The 17,885-nt window shown below is 40.0% G+C and overlaps 1 protein-coding gene across 1 annotated transcript; it reads right to left on the bottom strand.

Moving 5' to 3' along the window:
• Positions 1-183: 183 nt before the first annotated feature.
• Positions 184-17,651, bottom strand: LOC117483049 (thioredoxin reductase 1, cytoplasmic-like). The gene is made up of 15 exons (XM_034131198.1): positions 17,437-17,651; positions 16,291-16,431; positions 15,170-15,242; positions 14,410-14,526; positions 13,715-13,857; positions 11,959-12,074; positions 10,314-10,539; positions 10,200-10,233; positions 9,215-9,309; positions 8,867-8,943; positions 8,459-8,615; positions 8,157-8,264; positions 7,788-7,883; positions 4,448-4,582; positions 184-1,611 (listed from the first exon to the last, which is right to left on the bottom strand). The coding sequence occupies exons 2-15, from the start codon at positions 16,378-16,380 to the stop codon at positions 1,546-1,548; spliced, it is 1,533 nt and encodes a 510-aa protein (XP_033987089.1). The 5' UTR covers positions 16,381-16,431; positions 17,437-17,651; the 3' UTR covers positions 184-1,545.
• Between the last annotated feature and the right edge of the window lie 234 nt (positions 17,652-17,885).

Genomic DNA, 17,885 nt, shown 5'->3' with positions numbered 1-17,885 from the left:
TTCAGTTTTTTCTTTGTGTCTTTGTTGTGATTTGGTTTTAAAAATATGAGTTTCTATTCAGAACAAAGGGCATTTGTTTAATGAAATAAGCCGATAAATAAAAAGTATTAAAATATTGGGGTAGTACAAGTTCAACTGATATTGATAGCAACACCAATTGCAGCACAAATAGCATGAGTGCAGTTTCAGTGATTACCCTCATAGCAGCAGCTGCAGAAGGAGTTTTATTGCTAGCGCTCACATAAAGTAATAATATCATTAGTAATCATGGTAGCAGTATTACAGTAGTTGCATTAGCAGAATCAATTCGACTGTAATGTGTTTCATTAACCCACACATTGCTGCATCAGCGTTATTTTTATTTATTTTCCACATTGCTCTCTTATATTCCACATACAGCTACAGTGCCATCTAGTGGTGCTACAGGACACTCAGGTGAACTCTGTCCAAGAGCAAGGCAGTGATTGATCGCGAGACCTCCAAGCAGCTTCTTAACCTTACACAGTCATCAAATTATGCATTAATGGCTGTTTCAATGGCACACGCTGAGAGATACTGCACTTTCTGTAATTAGGATATCCGTCTTACAAGCAGGTCAGAGAATCAGAAGGTGGTCTGGAGGAGAACCTCTAAAGAAAATGTGCATTTAATGGCAACAATGTTAAGCAAGCAACAGTATAATGCACGTTCAAAACAGGCATTGACATGGGATTGAATGGGCTGCAACACACAAAGAATACAAATGACGTCCTTGCACGAACCAAAGTGGTATGCAGAGTGTGGAGCTGAGGAGGTGGGGGAACTTCAGCGACATGCTTTTATTAAATATCCGCACTCCAGTCCCGCATTAGTTTGTACGAGACACTTAGTTTAATGCCCTGCATGAATATGTAACTGTTGTTTTAAGAGCGTCACTGTGCTCAGAGGCAGAGAGAGAATATAAAAGAGGGAAAGCAAACAATAGAGCGAATCACAAACTCACAAACGCTGGCCTACTGTCTCAATAAAAACACTGTATGCATACATTAAAGTGAGAGCATTCGCCAATAAACACTATTTATTTGGGTAATTCCATAATCCCCTTCTAGTTCATTACATGAAAATAAGGCTGTAAAACCGCGTCATGGAAAGAGTATAATCCTGAGCTTTAACTCCATTTAAATGCATCCAGTCCTGGAGCCTTATCACTCTCCTGCAGCCTGTAGAAACTCAGCTATAGTAAAGCTTACAGAGACTTTCAGGCAGAACCTTGGGGAGCTTCTTATCTTCCGTACATTTTAAGCGAATCAATGGTTCTGTACTCCGTATTTCAAAGCTACGCACAAAGCCATTGATTGAGAAAAAGTGTAAACAAACCGAAAAGCAGAAAACGAGACGTGTGTCAGGCGCAGTGTCATCAGTCCTCGCCCGCCTGCAGGACAGGATGCAGGTGAGGACGTCATTGGATGGTGAGATAGCCAAACTGCCGCTAAAACACGTTAAATACCTCCCTGCTGTCTTACACTGTTGCTATAGGCAACTGTGCTTGACAGCAGGGGGCTAACCTCAGCAGTTTCCTCTCATCATCAAGGCCTCAGTCATGCGCTGGGTTTCCGTCAATGAGCTGAACACCTGGGCAACAAAGAGAGACCGTATCAGTGTGTGAGAATGGGAGAAAATACAGTATATACAAGTATAAACACATGTATTATTCAGTAACGTGTGAAAGTTGGACATCTGAGACTAAATCATGACATATTGACTTTCAGATCTGGAGTACAAACTGCCTTATGTCGTATTAGGATGAATATATGATACTCACAGACAAGTTTAAAGAGGCCCTATTACGATTTTTGAATTTTTCCTATTCCTGTAGCGTGTTAAATACAGGTTTTTGTGCATGTAAATGGTCTGCAAAGACTACAATCCTGGTGTCTCTGCCACAAACTCACCCTCTGCCTGAAACGTCTCCATTGAACTCCTGTGTTTACTTCTAGTGACGTCACTCTGTAACAGTCGTGCTCCTATTGGCTAGCGCTACACATTACGTGATAGGCTAAGGGGCGGGACATCTCTAAGCAGGTTGACCAATCACAACAGAGCCGGCCAGCTAACCAATCAGAGCAGACTGGGCTCTGGTTTCAGACAGAGGGTGAAAAGAGGTGCTGCAGCACAGACAGTATGAGAGAAATAAAGAGCTTTTTGAACATTAAAGCATGGAGACATGTAGAGACACTACATACTGATATACACCTGAACATCAACAGGAGAGGACTCTTTAAAGTAGAGACACTACATACTGATATACACCTGAACATCAACAGGAGAGGACTCTTTAAAGTAGAGACACTACATACTGATATACACCTGAACATCAGCAGGAGAGGACTCTTTAAAGTAGAGACACTACATACTGATATACACCTGAACATCAGCAGGAGAGGACTCTTTAAAGTAGAGACACTACATACTGATATCCACCTGAACATCAGCAGGAGAGGACTCTTTAAAGTAGAGACACTACATACTGATATACACCTGAACATAAGCAGGAGAGGACTCTTTAAAGTAGAGACACTACATACTGATATACACCTGAACCCCAGCAGGAGAGGACTCTTTAAAGTAGAGACACTACATACTGATATACACCTGAACATCAGCAGGAGAGGACTCTTTAAAGTAGAGACACTACATACTGATATGCACCTGAACATCAGCAGGAGAGGACTCTTTAAAGTAGAGACACTACATACTGATATACACCTGAACATCAGCAGGAGAGGACTCTTTAAAGTAGAGACACTACATACTGATATACACCTGAACATCAGCAGGAGAGGACTCTTTAAAGTAGAGACACTACATACTGGTATACACCTGAACATCAGCAGGAGAGGACTCTTTAAAGTAGAGACACTACATACTGATATACACCTGAACATCAGCAGGAGAGGACTCTTTAAAGTAGAGACACTAAATACTGATATACACCTGAACATCAGCAGGAGAGGACTCTTTAAAGTAGAGACACTACATACTGATATACACCTGAACATCAACAGGAGAGGACTCTTTAAAGTAGAGACACTACATACCGATATACACCTGAACATCAGCAGGAGAGGACTCTTTAAAGTAGAGACACTACATACTGATATACACCTGAACATCAGCAGGAGAGGACTCTTTAAAGTAGAGACACTACATACTGATATACACCTGAACATCAGCAGGAGAGGACTCTTTAAAGTAGAGACACTACATACTGATATAAACCTGAAAATGAGTATAGTAATGTGTCCTTTAAGTGATTTAAATCATGCAGTCATTAAAGGTTGATTACAGCTTCCCTCAGAGCATCAATAACAGGATCTATGATGAGCCATTAAACTGCATCTCAAAACCCTTTCTTAGCTGACATTGCCAGGACCTCTATTTAACACCCGATTCAAAGCCTTATTAATTAAGTTTAGAAAGTGTTGAGTATTAACCCGCTCATGTACTGCGAGGTCAGTCTCCACGGAGAGGTTTATTAAATATTGCTATGAATAATTCAGACGAGCAGCATTCAGAGCAGGAAACTCATTTGAATCTGCTGCTCTGGCATTGACCCCAGACACTCAAGCTTTTTCCAAGGGCTACACATGGTAATATCTCAAAACGGACGTCTCAGCACAGTATAAACAGAGCGAGACTGGACATACAGGAGGTGACATGGAATTAATGCTGCTGGGGGGGAAATGTATTGTTGTCAAAAGCAGCAGGTCGCCATACTGTGCCTTAAAGGGATGGTTCAGATTGTTAGAAGTGGGGTATTTTTCATAGTCAGTGATTGGATTAAGTTGATGGAGGTTGGTTGGGTTCAAAACGTAGACAGGAGTAAAGGCAGAGAAGTAAATAAATGTACTTTTGTAGACGCGGGTTGTAGGAAAACGTATACTAGCCACTTAACCAAAGGCTAAAATAATCAGTATCATATTCAGAACGACCTTTCAATGCCTTACTTTTCTTTGAGACTCTTTCTAACTTTCCCCAAAGCAACCAGAGTCCATTGAAATGATAAGAAATGTAACTCACATGACACAAAAGTTGCTGGTCTACCATATCATCTATTGGTTATTTAATATGTGTAACTGGTGGAGGTACTGTATACCAGCAATTCCTCCTTACTGTGAGGGAAAATGTATGTTTTTTTAAATGATATTGCCTTAGCAAGATCATAGATAACGACTACAGTTCCATGTTGAAAAGAGTCATCTTATGGCAAGCAAAAGTGGTCAAAAAGGATGTAAATATTGCATACACTTCAACTGCATTTTCAGGTGGCTAAAATACATTTTTTGACTCCTATCTACTGTACACCAACTATGAAAAAGTACCTTAATATCCCTTTAATAGCCGTCATAGTGCAGCTGTTTTTATGCAAAAGTGTGGAAGAAGGATGCAGATGATGAAGGATTCTGACCTGGGCGGACCCGGGTTGGAGGCCCACTGTGGCGTCCAGCTGTTCTTTGGTGAGTCCACATTTCATCGCTGCGACGAAGCCTTGGAGGATGTCTCCAGCGTTCGGGCCCAGGATGTGGACACCAAGCACTCGCTCCTGTGGAGGAACAGCAGGTTATAGGGGGTTCACTAAAGTTTAAATCAGAGAAACAATGTCATGTTAGACACGAAAAGTCTCTGAGTCTGAAGCAGGATCGGCAACATCACATCCCAAAACCATCCCAGTTAAATAGCTTGTGAATCATATCTAAACTGGGTCCAAAAAAACAAATATCTATGTCCATTTGAGTTCCTTAACTGCAAAGTCATTGTTCAAGTTGAGCTTCTGTTCTTAAAAGGTCACCTATTGTGCAAAATCCACTTTTTCATGTCTCTTCTACATCAACATGTGTCCCCTCTTCTTCATGTCTCTTCTACATCAACATGTGTCCCCTCTTCCTCATGTCTCTTCTACATCAACATGTGTCCCCTCTTCCTCATGTCTCTTCTACATCAACATGTGTCCCCTCTTCTTCATGTCTCTTCTACATCAACATGTGTCCCCTCTTCTTCATGTCTCTTCTACATCAACATGTGTCCCCTCTTCTTCACGTCTCTTCTACATCAACATGTGTCCCCTCTTCTTCATGTCTCTTCTACATCAACATGTGTCCCCTCTGTGGAAAGAGACTCTGAAAGTTTCAGGAACAAAGATTCTCTCTCTTTTTGTCCTGATCCATTTATATAAAAACCTGTCTGAAAATGAGCTGATCAGATTTTGGCCACTTTATGATGTCATAACGATTTTTTTGGCTTGTGTAACCATTAGCCAATCAGCAACCAAGGTAACCCCCCCCCCACCTTATCACCTGAATCTCCTCCTAGAGCACCATTGTGTTCTTTGTAACCAAATCTCTCTCAGAGGGGCGTGGGGAGGGGCTCCTTATTTTCATATAAAGTAACAGACAGAGAATCAGCACTTTGGAAACAGGGCTGAAACAGAGGGGATGATGGGATGCTGCAATGATCTGTTTGGTGTTTGGAGCCAAACACTTCAGAGACATGTTTGTATATATCTGAGACCTATAATATATTGATGAAAAACACTATAATAGGGGACCTTTAAGTCAAGCCTCTGTTCTTCAAATGCTTTAAATGGCGGCATTGTATTTTAATTGTGACCCAGCCAGGGAATAAAGTGATAATGAGCAGAGAATATTGATATTAACACAGTTACCAGCAGTTGGCAGAGAGGCCTTTTGAAATGCAGTTACCTTGAGGTGAGCCAAATCAACTGTGGAAAGGGCTAAAAATATGACGAAGCAGTGGGTGGAATAATGCGGGGAGAACTATTGCACACTTTGAGGCATAATGATTAAATATCTCAGGAGAAAAAACAAAGAATCTGATTATAGCTGAGAGAGGCGAAGTGTGCGGGGGCTTCATTTACATATTAGATGTTAGTATATGATATGATTAGATGGTGATATCTAATCATATGCAGGAGCAGTGCACTTTATATTGGATCAGGCAATACTTCTTCATTATGCTCCTCACTTTATTTCGCTAATGTGTCCGTCACATAGTGATGGTGGAGAACTTCCAGGGCGTACAAATAAATAACTATTTTGGAGGTTAAAAGAAGATTTAAGGGTAAGTATTTTGTATTTTAAGGCTGTTTAAAGGGGACCTATCATGCAAAATGCACTTAGTGATGTCTTTTATACATAAATATGTGTCCCCGGTGTGTCGGGGAACTCACGCAGCGTCAGAAAATAAAACCCTCTCTCTTTTCCTCCGTACCCAAATCTTTTAAAAATAGGGGTACTGTTAAGGAATAATTATTCTAGATATCTAACCTTTTGCTCTGTGACGTTTTATGATCTACTCTGACGTCTGTTATCTCCTTTAAGGAAAGGCATTGGTGCCATATGTGTTGTTGTTACCAGTTTGTGACCGGTCAACTTGTCTGGCACGAAGGGTAATTGTTGTGAGAACGCTGAGGCACTTCTTTATCGGTGTTTGTGGACTCTAAGATGTGAAATCTTTGAGGCCATAAGTGTCGGACGCAAGTGATTCAGTGTTCCCAGCTGTTTAGTCAACTCCTTCAGAGATGTTGATTACTCTCTGTGAGCCAGTTAAAAGGTCTAACATAGAGAGAGGCTTCTTCAGAATTGACGTGGCAACTCTCCCGTGAAGTCAGACCCTCTGACTCTTTGACTTGTGATGTGAATCCTCCGGCCGATACTCTGAATAAACCCATCAGTGTTTGACATCAAAGCTCCAACTCTCACCGTGTCTCCTTCCTGAGTCGGTGACTCCCACTGCATTGCTACACAGAAGTTTCCCCCACAGGTACAACGAGCGGATACAGATTTGCTGCCGATATGACGTCAAATCGGCGGTGGACCCACAGAAAATTGCTATCAGAAACAATGCCTGACGTGTTTTGGACGTAATCTCGTCTTTGTTTACATTAGCAGAGCCTCGCTAACACTCAGAGCTAACCTGTACTGGAGAGCACATGTGTTTAAAAAGCAGGAAATAAAAACTCACCTTGTGATAAACCTGCAAGAGAAAAAGCATTTGAGCTCCATACTGTTTCAGAAATAATCCTTGACGTGGTTTAGAACAGGATGGCGTTTTATCACAGCAGAATTTAACTTTATCTCCGGTAGAATTCTGATCAGGCATTAGCTCCGCCTCCTTCTTTTCTTTTTTTCAAGCTAAGGACCCAAAATCCGCGTTTCTCTAACAGGGCTTCAAAAGAGGGGTTTGAGCAGTATGAGGCATGGCTACAATGGGTGATCTGTTTGGTATTTTGAAAATAAAACTTCACAGACATGTTTTGTATAGGTATGGCCCTACAATATATTTTTCCAATATAGCATAATAGGTCCACTTTAAACGTGCACTTAAGATTTGTGGTTGATTATGTTTTGTTGTTTTTGTATTTGAAACAGAATTTGAAGCTTATTCTGAAATGCAATACTTGTTTAGTTTTTACTGAGTATTTGAAGACAAAGTGTTACATTATACTATATTGTAGTGTTGTTAAAATTGCATGCTCTTGAAATCAATAATATAATAATTTTCCAGTATTTTTTTTTCTAATGTCAGGAATACGGTTATGGCAAAAATACCCTAATGACATAATGTGATATTATTTTGGGGACTGAAACCAAAAACAAAGAGCTGAAGACACCTTAAAAGCCAAAGTGAACTGTTGGGTTTGTATCACTCTTTACATAATGCAAAGTTTTTGGAGCAATTGTTAATATTAGAATATTGATTAGAGCAGCTTTTAAAAAATAAAATCCTACCAGGTCAGGGATGTGGCAGATGACTTTCACGTAGCAGGAGTATTTATTCCTGGCAGGAAGTTCCCACTCCAGCGGCCAGTAGTAGCTGTGATACACCTGCAGGAGGAAGGACATTTCGAATTTAGAGTGTGTGTGTGTGTGTGTGTGTGTGTGTGTGTGTGTGTGTGTGTGTGTGTGTGTGTGTGTGTGTGTGAGTGTGTGAGTGTGTGAGCAGAGATGGATAACACAGCCTGAAACATCCCCAGTGGTGCATCCTAAATCACCTGAATCCACTGTGGAGGCTAGGATTGTAAAACACTCTCTTCTCACCGTCTATACTAGATTTCTGTGTGTGTGTGTGTGAGAGTGTGTGAGTGTGTGTGTGTGTACCTCGACACTGGCTTCTCCAAATGTTGTATTGGCTTTCTCCTCAGTCAGACCACAGGCAGCATACTCCATTTGAGTCAGCACAACAATGGGAACATTGGTGTAATCACACTGTGAATGATACGTTATATTAGCTCAAATAATGTCAAACATTTTGTTGTCTCGTATGCAGCTTCTGGATCACAACCACCATTTCAAAAATACACAGAAAAAACTCTAAATGCATTCAAAGAATCCAACAAAACACAACACACACTTGGTCATAGGATCAATAGTTTTAGTGTTAAAATGATGCAAACAAGTACCAAGGTGGTGTCTTCTCTGAAGAGCCGACGGGCCAGCAGCGTCCCAGCATGCACTGCGAGGCCGGTGGTGGAGGGGCGTCCATGCTGCACTGATCCGACGGCGTAAATATGATCCACATCGGTCTGATCCCTCTCGTTCACCAGGATCCTGCCACTGCTGCACAGATGAAACACACAGGAACTTCATTCAATTTCAATTCAAGGCTTTATTGTCATTTGCACATTAGCTACAGTGTAGATATGTCAATGAAAAACGTTGGTCACAGGCTCCTCCAACAGTGCAATATATATATAGGACATAGAACAAATAAAACAGATAAAATAGTGCAAGTAAATACAAATAAAGAAGGACATGCTGTGCAAACATCTGGGTCAAAGTGAGAGTGAGAGAGGAGAGGTTTAACACACTCTGGGCTGCACTGCACTCCAACACACTCCAGACCAATGTCACTAGTGGAGGCTTTTCTTCCAACGCTGAGCAGCACCTGAAGACACAGAGACACGTTGAGACACCGGGATGTTGTCCTGAAGAAATGACGATTGAAACTAATTGGATAAGATAAGATAAGATAAGAAGTACTTAATTGATCCCAATTTGGGAAATGTTTGCGTTGCAGCAGCATAAAAAGACAAGGCATTGTACATAAGAGAAATTAAAAGACTAGACATAAACAATCCAAAATGTAAACATCTCAAATAGAAATTAAAAAAAAGTCAAACATATACATGTGGAAATACAAGAATGTAGAAGCGTACCGTGTCAAAGTCTCTCTGTTCAGTTTGGCCTTCTGATGTGATGATGGTCACTCGAAGTCGTCCCTTAGAAGACTGTGTTGATGTTGAAGAACCACCTAATAGAATAGAATATGTAACGTACCTCATCTGGTTATAACTTGTTAATTAACTTGTAAAATGCTGCCAGTTTCAGACCCCAAAGTTACATTTCTATTCCCTCTAATGCACAAATCTATCTCATGACTTCCCTATCCTGCCTGTGGCTTTGAAAACTGTTCACAGATAAAGTTTCACTTATTTAAAAATGGCTTACCAAACCCTTAAACAGGGGGTCACTGCAGTTTGTGATAAATGATCCTCAAAGCGGAGGAAATAGTGCATTTGGTGCCGTCTTTGTTCAGCAGTGGATTAATCTTCATTTGGTGCTCTAGTAAATATTTATAGAAGCAGTATGGTGTATGTGGGCGCGTGTGTGTATGTGTGTGTATGTGTGTATGTGTGTGTGTGTGCGTGCGTGCGTGCGTGCGTCATCCATTGCAACTGCGAGGCTAATTTATGTTTTTCAACAGTTTTTTGACAACAATGGAGCTTTATGGCATGAAGGGATTGTAAGATTTACTGTATGAGGTTTATAAACACAAAATACTACCATCACATCAGCGCATTTCGCCTCTAAACTATTTGTATCACAGCCATTTCTTCAAATGTATTATTCGATGTAACATTCTCCAGATATATTTAACTTCTATACTGAATGCCTAAACCCTGCACCTTATATGTATGTGCTCTAAATCTGCACCTTATCAAAAGACATGTATTCATATTTATACATGTATCTATATTGATCTGATATGTGTGTTTATTGAAACCTCATGCACTTTACTACTCTTCTCCTCTTCCTTACTTTCTGGTTGGATGCAAACTGCATTCGTTGTACTGTGCAATGACAATAAACTTGAACCTAATCTAAATGTAATCTAATAAGAAATGTTATCAGTTGCCATACCTGAAACGTCCTCCTTAGCTTCAGTCTTCTCCACCTGACACAGAGAAGCAAAACAACATTTAAAGAAAGCTCATTTCAAGTTTGAATCCTTCCCGTCTTTTTCTTTCTCATTACCTTGGCGAGTGTACACTTGTGAAGCGTTTCCACTCCACTGACGATCATGTGGTTTTCTATCTTCTCTGCCATCTTCTGATCAAACCCCGGCAGCAGGTCCGGCTGCAGGAGGACGGTGACCGGCAGGCCGAGGCCAAACAGGAAGTCAGCGAACTCCAAACCCTCAGAAGACCCGCCCACAACCAGGGTCCGACCTGGAGGGTGAGGCAGGGAGAGGAGGTCCTCACTGTGGGGGGAGAGGGGGAGGAAGACTCTATTTATAAGGTGGTATAGGTGGGAGAAGTACTCAGATCGTGTACTTGAGTAAAAGTAGAAGTACTCAGATCTTGTAGTAAAAGTAGAAGAACTCAGATCTTGTACTTGAGTAAAAGTAGAAGTACTCAGATGTTGTACTTGAGAAAAGTAGAAGTACTCAGATCTTGTACTTGAGTAAAAGTAGAAGTACTCAGATATTGTAGTAAAAATGAAGTCTCAGATCTTGTACTGGAGGTAGTAAAGTAGAAAGAACTCAGATCTTGGTACGTGAGTAAAAGTAGAAGTACTCCGATCTTTGTACTTGAGTAAAGTTAGAAGTACTCAGATCTTGTACTGAGTAATAGAAGTACGCAGTCTTTACTTGAGTACAGTACGTATCAGATCTTTAGTAAAAGTAGAAGTACTCGGCAGATCTTGTAGTAAAGTAGAAGTACTCAGATCTCTTGTACTTGAGTAAAAGTAGAAGTACTCAGAATCTTGTACTTGCAGTAAAAGTAGTACTCAGGATCTGTACTTGAGTAAAAAGTAGAAGTTCTCAGATCTTGTCCTTGAGTAAAAGTAGAAGTACTCAGATCTTGTAGTAAAGTAGAAGTATCAGATCTTGTAGCTAAAAGTAGAAGAGTCTCAGAATCATACTTGAGTAAAGTAGAAGTACTCAGATGATTTGTAGTAAAAATAGAAGTACTCAGATCTTGTACTTGCAGTAAAAGTAGTAACGAACTTCAGATCTTGTACTTGAGTAAAGTAGAAGAACTCAGATCTTGTACTTGAGTAAAAGTAGAAGTACTCAGATATTGTAGTAAAAATAGAAGTACTCAGATCTTGTACTTGAGTAAAAGTAGAAGTACTCAGATCTTGTAGTAAAAGTAGAAGTACTCAGATCTTGTAGTAAAAGTAGAAGTACTCAGATCTTGTACTTGAGTAAAAGTAGAAGTACTCAGATCTTGTACTTGAGTAAAAGTAGAAGAACTCAGATCTTGTACTTGAGTAAAAGTAGAAGTACTCAGATCTTGTACTTGAGTAAAAGTAGAAGTACCAGAGTGTAGGAATACTCTGTTACAGTAAAAGTCCTGCATTCAAAATGTTCCTCAAGTAAAAGTAGAAAAGTATTATCATCAAAATATAGTTAAAGTAGCGACAGTAAAAGTAGTCATTGTGCAGATTGGTCCATTTCAGGAATAATATATATGATATGTTTTATAATGATTGATCATGAAAGTGTTCTCAAAGCTGGTAAAGGTGCAGCTAGTTTGAATGACTTTGTATACTGCAGGGTAGCTTGTGAATTTACTCCAGGTGGAACTAAAGTCTGATTTAACACTTGATTATATTTCACAATAAATAAATGTAGTGGAGTAAAAGTACTCGTAATGTTTGCGTGCTGGTTGACCTGGTCACGCAGTGCTCTCTGGCCCCAGGTATGTCCAGATACTGAGGTCTGTCTCCTGTAGCGATGACGATGATCTCTGCTTTCAGAAGCCTCTTCCTCCCGTTCACTTCTGTCACCTGATTCAACACAAACAAGAAAAAAGCATATCTCAGCGATGCTGCAAATATTGTAGATTCTTCCTATAGGTGGTTTTTCTAATAACATTTTAGCTAGCGAAGTTGAACTCAACCAATAAGACAACAAATATGAAATGTAAACAAGTGTGGTAGGGAAAGGGACTCAATTTGATTACGTGAAAAGATGCAAACATCAGCACTAAATGAGGGATTGAACCAGGCCCAAAATAAAATAAAACTAGTATGCAATGCAGAAAAAATACATCAAAAACTAAAATGTAATAAAAAAACTAATATCAGAACCCTTATAAACTTGGTTGTCCTTCTTTAAAGAGGACCTATTCTGCTCAGCTTTCAGGTTCATATCAGTATGTAGTGTCTCTACTTTTAAAGGAGTCCTCTCCTGCTGATGTTCAGGTGTATATCAGTATGTAGTGTCTCTACTTTAAAGAGTCCTCTCCTGCTGATGTTCAGGTGTATATCAGTATGTAGTGTCTCTACTTTAAAGAGTCCTCTCCTGCTGATGTTCAGGTGTATATCAGTGTGTAGTGTCTCTACTTTAAAGAGTCCTCTCCTGCTGATGTTCAGGTGTATATCAGTGTGTAGTAGTGTCTCTACTTTAAAGAGTCCTCTCCTGCTGATGTTCAGGTGTATATCAGTATGTAGTGTCCTCTACTTTAAAGAGTCCTCTCCTGCTGATGTTCAGGTGTATATCAGTATGTTAGTGGTCTCTACTTTAAAGAGTCCTCTCCTGCTGATGTTCAGGTGTATATCAGTATGTAGTGTCTCTACTTTAAAGAGTGCTCTCCTGCTGATGTCCAGGTGTATATCAGTATGTAGTGTCTCTACTTTAAAGAGTCCTCTCCTGCTGATGTTCAGGTGTATATCAGTATGTAGTGTCTCTACTTTAAAGAGTCCTCTCCTGCTGATGTTCAGGTGTATATCAGTATGTAGTGTCTCTACTTTAAAGAGTCCTCTCCTGCTGATGTTCAGGTGTATATCAGTATGTAGTGTATCTACTTTAAAGAGTCCTCTCCTGCTGATTTTCAGGTGTATATCAGTATGTAGTGTCTCTACTTTAAAGAGTCCTCTCCTGCTGATGTTCAGGTGTATATCAGTGTGTCTCTACTTTAAAGAGTCCTCTCCTGCTGATGTTCAGGTGTATATCAGTATGTAGTGTCTCTACTTTAAAGAGTCCTCTCCTGCTGATGTTCAGGTGTATATCAGTGTGTCTCTACTTTAAAGAGTCTTCTCCTGCTGATGTTCAGGTGTATATCAGTATGTAGTGTCTCTACTGGGACATGTCTCCATGCTTTAATGTTCAAAAAGCTCTTTATTTTTCTCATACTGTCTGTGCTGCAGCACCTCTTTTCACCCTCTGTCTGAAACCAGAGCCCAGTCTGCTCTGATTGGTTAGCTGGCTGGCTCTGTTGTGATTGGTCAACCGCTTAGAGATGTCCCGCCCCTTAACCTATCACGTACAATGTGTTGGAGCGCTAGCCAATAGAAGAGTGAGTGTTACATAGTGATGTCACTATGTTCCAGAAGTAAACAAAGGAGTCGAATGGAGACAATACAAGGAGGGGGGAACTCCATTTACATGCACACAAACCTATACAACACACTACAGGAGAGTTTACCTCCACAGTGTGCGACTCCACTATCTTTCCATGAGCTCTGATGTAAAAGACTCCACAGTTCTTCAGCTCCCTCTTCACCTCCTGACTTCGAGTCTCCACCGTCTGCTGCACGGCCGCCGCCAGATCACTCCAGACATGAGGTGCTGACAGGAAGCAAAGAGAGAAAACTGAGGACAAGCTGATAAATGTACATATACGTCCTGAAATGTTAACAAGAGGTTTTCAAAACGTTGATGTTACCTTTCATTAAATCCAAGTGGGATTATCCCTTACGTAACACATAACTTTGTAATTGATAAAATCGCTCAAAACCAACAGAAATAAATGAATTAATAAAAATATGTAATAATAAATAATAATAAATAAAATAAAATAAATAAATAAGATATTAAAATGTGAATAAATAAATAAAATATAAGAATAATAAAATATATAAGAATACACAAATAATAATAATAAATACAATTCAACTAAAAACCAAATTAAAAAGTTGGCTCTTCAAAAGTGAGAACAGTCTGCCGCCCTCGGGTCAATCGTGGGCCATAAAAATTAAAACACACCTCACCGTGACTCATTGATTTTACTTCAGGGATGATTAAAAGGCCAGTGCCATATCAATCATCAATAGTTTATCATGTGTGGCACGATTAACTATATTATATCATAATATATAGACAATATTTTCTTTTAATTACCATTTTCTTTCAACTTCCAGCCATATTTCTGAGAGTCTTGGAGAGCTTTCCCCAGCAGAGACGCCTGTTGTAGAAACTTCCGGATGCTGTCGATGTTCACGCTGGAACCTCCCAGCTCTGGAAGATAGGAGAGGAAAAGGAAAGGAAACAAAGGAAACCAAAGAGGATTAAAAAAAGGACATCAATCAATAAAAGTTTAGCCCAATATCAGACTTTTTACATTTGTCTCAGGGGGCTTTACAGTTTATACAGAATATGAATACAACACCCTCTGTCCTTAGACCATCACATCGGATAAGGAAGTAGGTAGGTAGGTAGGTAGGTAGGGTAGGTAGGTAGGTAGGTAGGTAGGTAGGTAGGTAGGTAGGTAGGTAGGTAGGTAGGTAGGTAGGTAGGTAGGTAGGTAGGTAGGTAGGTAGGTAGGTAGGTAGGTAGGTAGGTAGGTAGGTAGGTAGGTAGGTAGGTAGGTAGGTAGGTAGGTTAGGTAGGTAGGTAGGTAGGTAGGTAGGTAGGTAGGTAGGTAGGTAGGTAGGTAGGTAGGTAGGTAGGTAGGTAGGTAGGTAGGTAGATACTTTATTGATCTCTATTTGGGAAATGCTTGCGTACAGAAGTAAACAAAAGATACGGTTCAGAGAAACAGTACAACTCAGTAGAAACACAGTTTTAAAAAGTTAAAACATCTGCCGCAAAAACAGAAGAGAAAAGTGGCAATTATTCCTAATCACCAGGCCTCTTCAGACAGAGAGAATGAAACCCCCACCTCTCTCTGAGCCTCTTACAGAAGGAGTCAGGAGGTCGAGGATCAAAACCTTTTTCCTCAACCCTGCGGCCTCCTGGAGGAACGAGAGAGGAGAGAAAACAGGATAAATGAGAGCGAGGCACTCAGGCAGCAAAGGAGAACAATTAAATATTGAAAACGGGTTAACCCTTTGTCCCGGCTCCTCATCTCATTCCCACTTTCCTCTAGTGCTGCTTACAGATCCTTTCATTACCATAACTCCCATGAATATGATAATTATCTGAGCTGTGTGTGTGTGTGTGTGTGTGTGTGTGTGTGTGTGTGTGTGTGTGTGTGTGTGTGTGTGTGTGTGTGTGTGAGTGCGTGCGTGCGTGCGTGCGTGCGTGCGTGCGTGCGTGCGTGGGTGCGTGTCCGTTTGACCAGATGAGCAGTAATTATGAGGCTGAGTTGTTCTCAAAGTGCTGGGACTGAAGTGGAGTTGCAGACAGATTCATGCAGAGGAACTTAAACTGTAGAAAATGTGTTTCTGCTGCCGGAAAAAAGACATGATGAGAGGAGTGAGAGGGGAGTTGTGGTTCAGACAGATAAACAATGGGCTCTTTAAAGCTACTAATGTGAAATTAGGGGGGAATAGACGGTGCTTTTTCTATTTTGTATGAATATTGGATATGTATTTATTTGAAAGTCTCACTTCTTTTAGCTGTAGCTTCAATATCACATGACACAATGACACAAGCAAATCAATGCTGCATTGTATTCCTGCACTAAACAAAAAGGGCACACCTTTTTTTATTGGATTTTTATCCAAGAAGTTAGACATTTCATTACTTTATACATTATAACTACACATACAGAGTTAGCTTGGGCTGTAGTCAATGCTTTTATACAAGTTTACTTCTGCAGATTGCTGTCGTTGTGTATTGCATATAATAATAAATGTTGCTTTGTGCAAAAACATCTGATTGATTGCACTAAAACAGTGATTAAAAAGGTCAGCTAATGTCTAATACTGGTTATATGTAGTGTATACATTTGTGTAATGGCTTTTTCGTTATGACAAGGCTTAGAGAGGGCAAGAAATACAATAAGCTTGAATAAGAAACACTGTGGTCTGGAAATATTCTGTGTAAAGTTAAGCTTACCTTTGCCACAGCCAGACCCCCTGCCCCCCCTCCAATAACCAGCATGTCGTAGTCATAAGGGCCCGTTGTCGGCCCCGTTGGAGGGTCCATGTTTCACAGCTGTAAGACCCGACAGTGACCACCCCCCCTCTGCTGTTAGCTCTGGAGGCACAGATACAAAAACACATGCCCCTTTCACACCGGCGCTGTGAGGAGGGACTTTGGCCCCTGGGCTCTTCCTGGGTCCAGGATATATGACTGGATTAAACTGGATGATGTCCTTTGACAGGCAATTTTTCAATGTTGATTAAGAAATGTAAAAAATGTATGCCAAAAAATTAAATTAAATGCAGTTTTGTTTTTGCGTTTTATGCCACAATGGAAAAATAACAGCATTTACACTTTGAGAATACAAATGTTAACATAAGCACTGTATTATAGTGTGAATTAAAATAGCTGTCAGACATGTATACACATATAGTACTCAATCATAACATGCAGATTGACATTTAGCAAAAACGACACTGTTTAGTTAGTTAAAAGGACACTGAATTGCTGGCATTATATCTATTTAGGGACGTTTTTTATTAAAGTCTGACATTGAAAAAAATTATGATATTGAGCAACCAGTCTTGCCAGCATTCATTTGAATGTCATTTTAGGTTTTTTGTTAAATATTCATTGTAACATAATAGTGTTACTGACAAATGTGCAGTATATTGATCTGTTTTAATATTGTTTTGTGATACAGAGACTATTTAATGTTTGTATTACTGTCTTTATTGCTGCCTGCCCAGGGACTGCAGATGGAAATTAGCCATTAGCTAAAATCTTGCATACATTATATCTTCTTTCGTTGAGATTAAAGTATTTTTATGCATGGTTCTTGTTCAATTAAGACATGAAAAACAATAGTGTAAAAATAAAACTGTATTTAAACGAGCCTTGTGTTTTCACGGTGATTCAGCGACATCTAGTGGTGAAACTATTGAATGGCAGGTTGATTTCTGTGAACAGCTGTTTTTACCAAGATTCCCACAGGCTTCGGGAAGAAACAGCACAGCAAATAAACACATCAAACTATCTGAAACCATTTGATGCAAAGACATTTGTTAATTAAACTGTTTTCTGTTGGCAGGAAAAGCAGCTCAGGTACACACAGCCTACCTTATGTTTGGGGTGAAATTGTTGCACTTTTCTGAACTTAATGGGCTCTTAATAGTCCTAAACAGACTTTCAGTGAGTATGTTGTCCTTCAGTGCACCACTTTAAACACCTAACGCTTCCACAGAAACATTTGCAGGTAAAAACTGAGCAACTTTCTTGATAGAAAAGCAGAGGGAGGGTGAAACATTTTCGAAAAACCTTGGAGGTTAAACGAGATGCGTTCATGTGAAGCCACCAATATAGGTTTTGTGTAAACAGAGCGCGATCACGACCAAAACATGTTGCTCTGAAACGCTCTGAAAGTGTACAATTCCGTGTGTAGTTTCTCCACAGACGTCGGAAATCAGCTACTACGTGTTAAGTGAATTAACTGTGTGAAAATATTACAGTTACTACAACCAAAGATGTTCTATGTCTATAGTTCCCACAGCTGGATTTAAACAGTGACT

The sequence above is a fragment of the Trematomus bernacchii genome, unplaced genomic scaffold, assembly GCF_902827165.1.
Source record: "Trematomus bernacchii unplaced genomic scaffold, fTreBer1.1, whole genome shotgun sequence".
Classification (NCBI taxonomy): domain Eukaryota; kingdom Metazoa; phylum Chordata; class Actinopteri; order Perciformes; family Nototheniidae; genus Trematomus; species Trematomus bernacchii.
Note: the sequence above shows the minus strand (reverse complement) of the source record. Positions and strands in the feature narration are given on the sequence as shown.

What these genes read in the sequence shown, in the direction of transcription:
- LOC117483049 (XM_034131198.1), bottom strand. Translation starts at nt 16,380, where the DNA reads ATGGACCCTCCAACGGGGCCGACAACGGGCCCTTATGACTACGACATG. An exon ending in AGAGAGCACTGCGTGACCAG is followed by an intron (nt 10,540 to 11,958) that starts GTCAACCAGCAC and finishes CTCCCCCCACAG; the next exon opens with TGAGGACCTCCTCTCCCTGC. An exon ending in TTGGAGAAGCCAGTGTCGAG is followed by an intron (nt 7,884 to 8,156) that starts GTACACACACAC and finishes TTCCTCCTGCAG; the next exon opens with GTGTATCACAGCTACTACTG.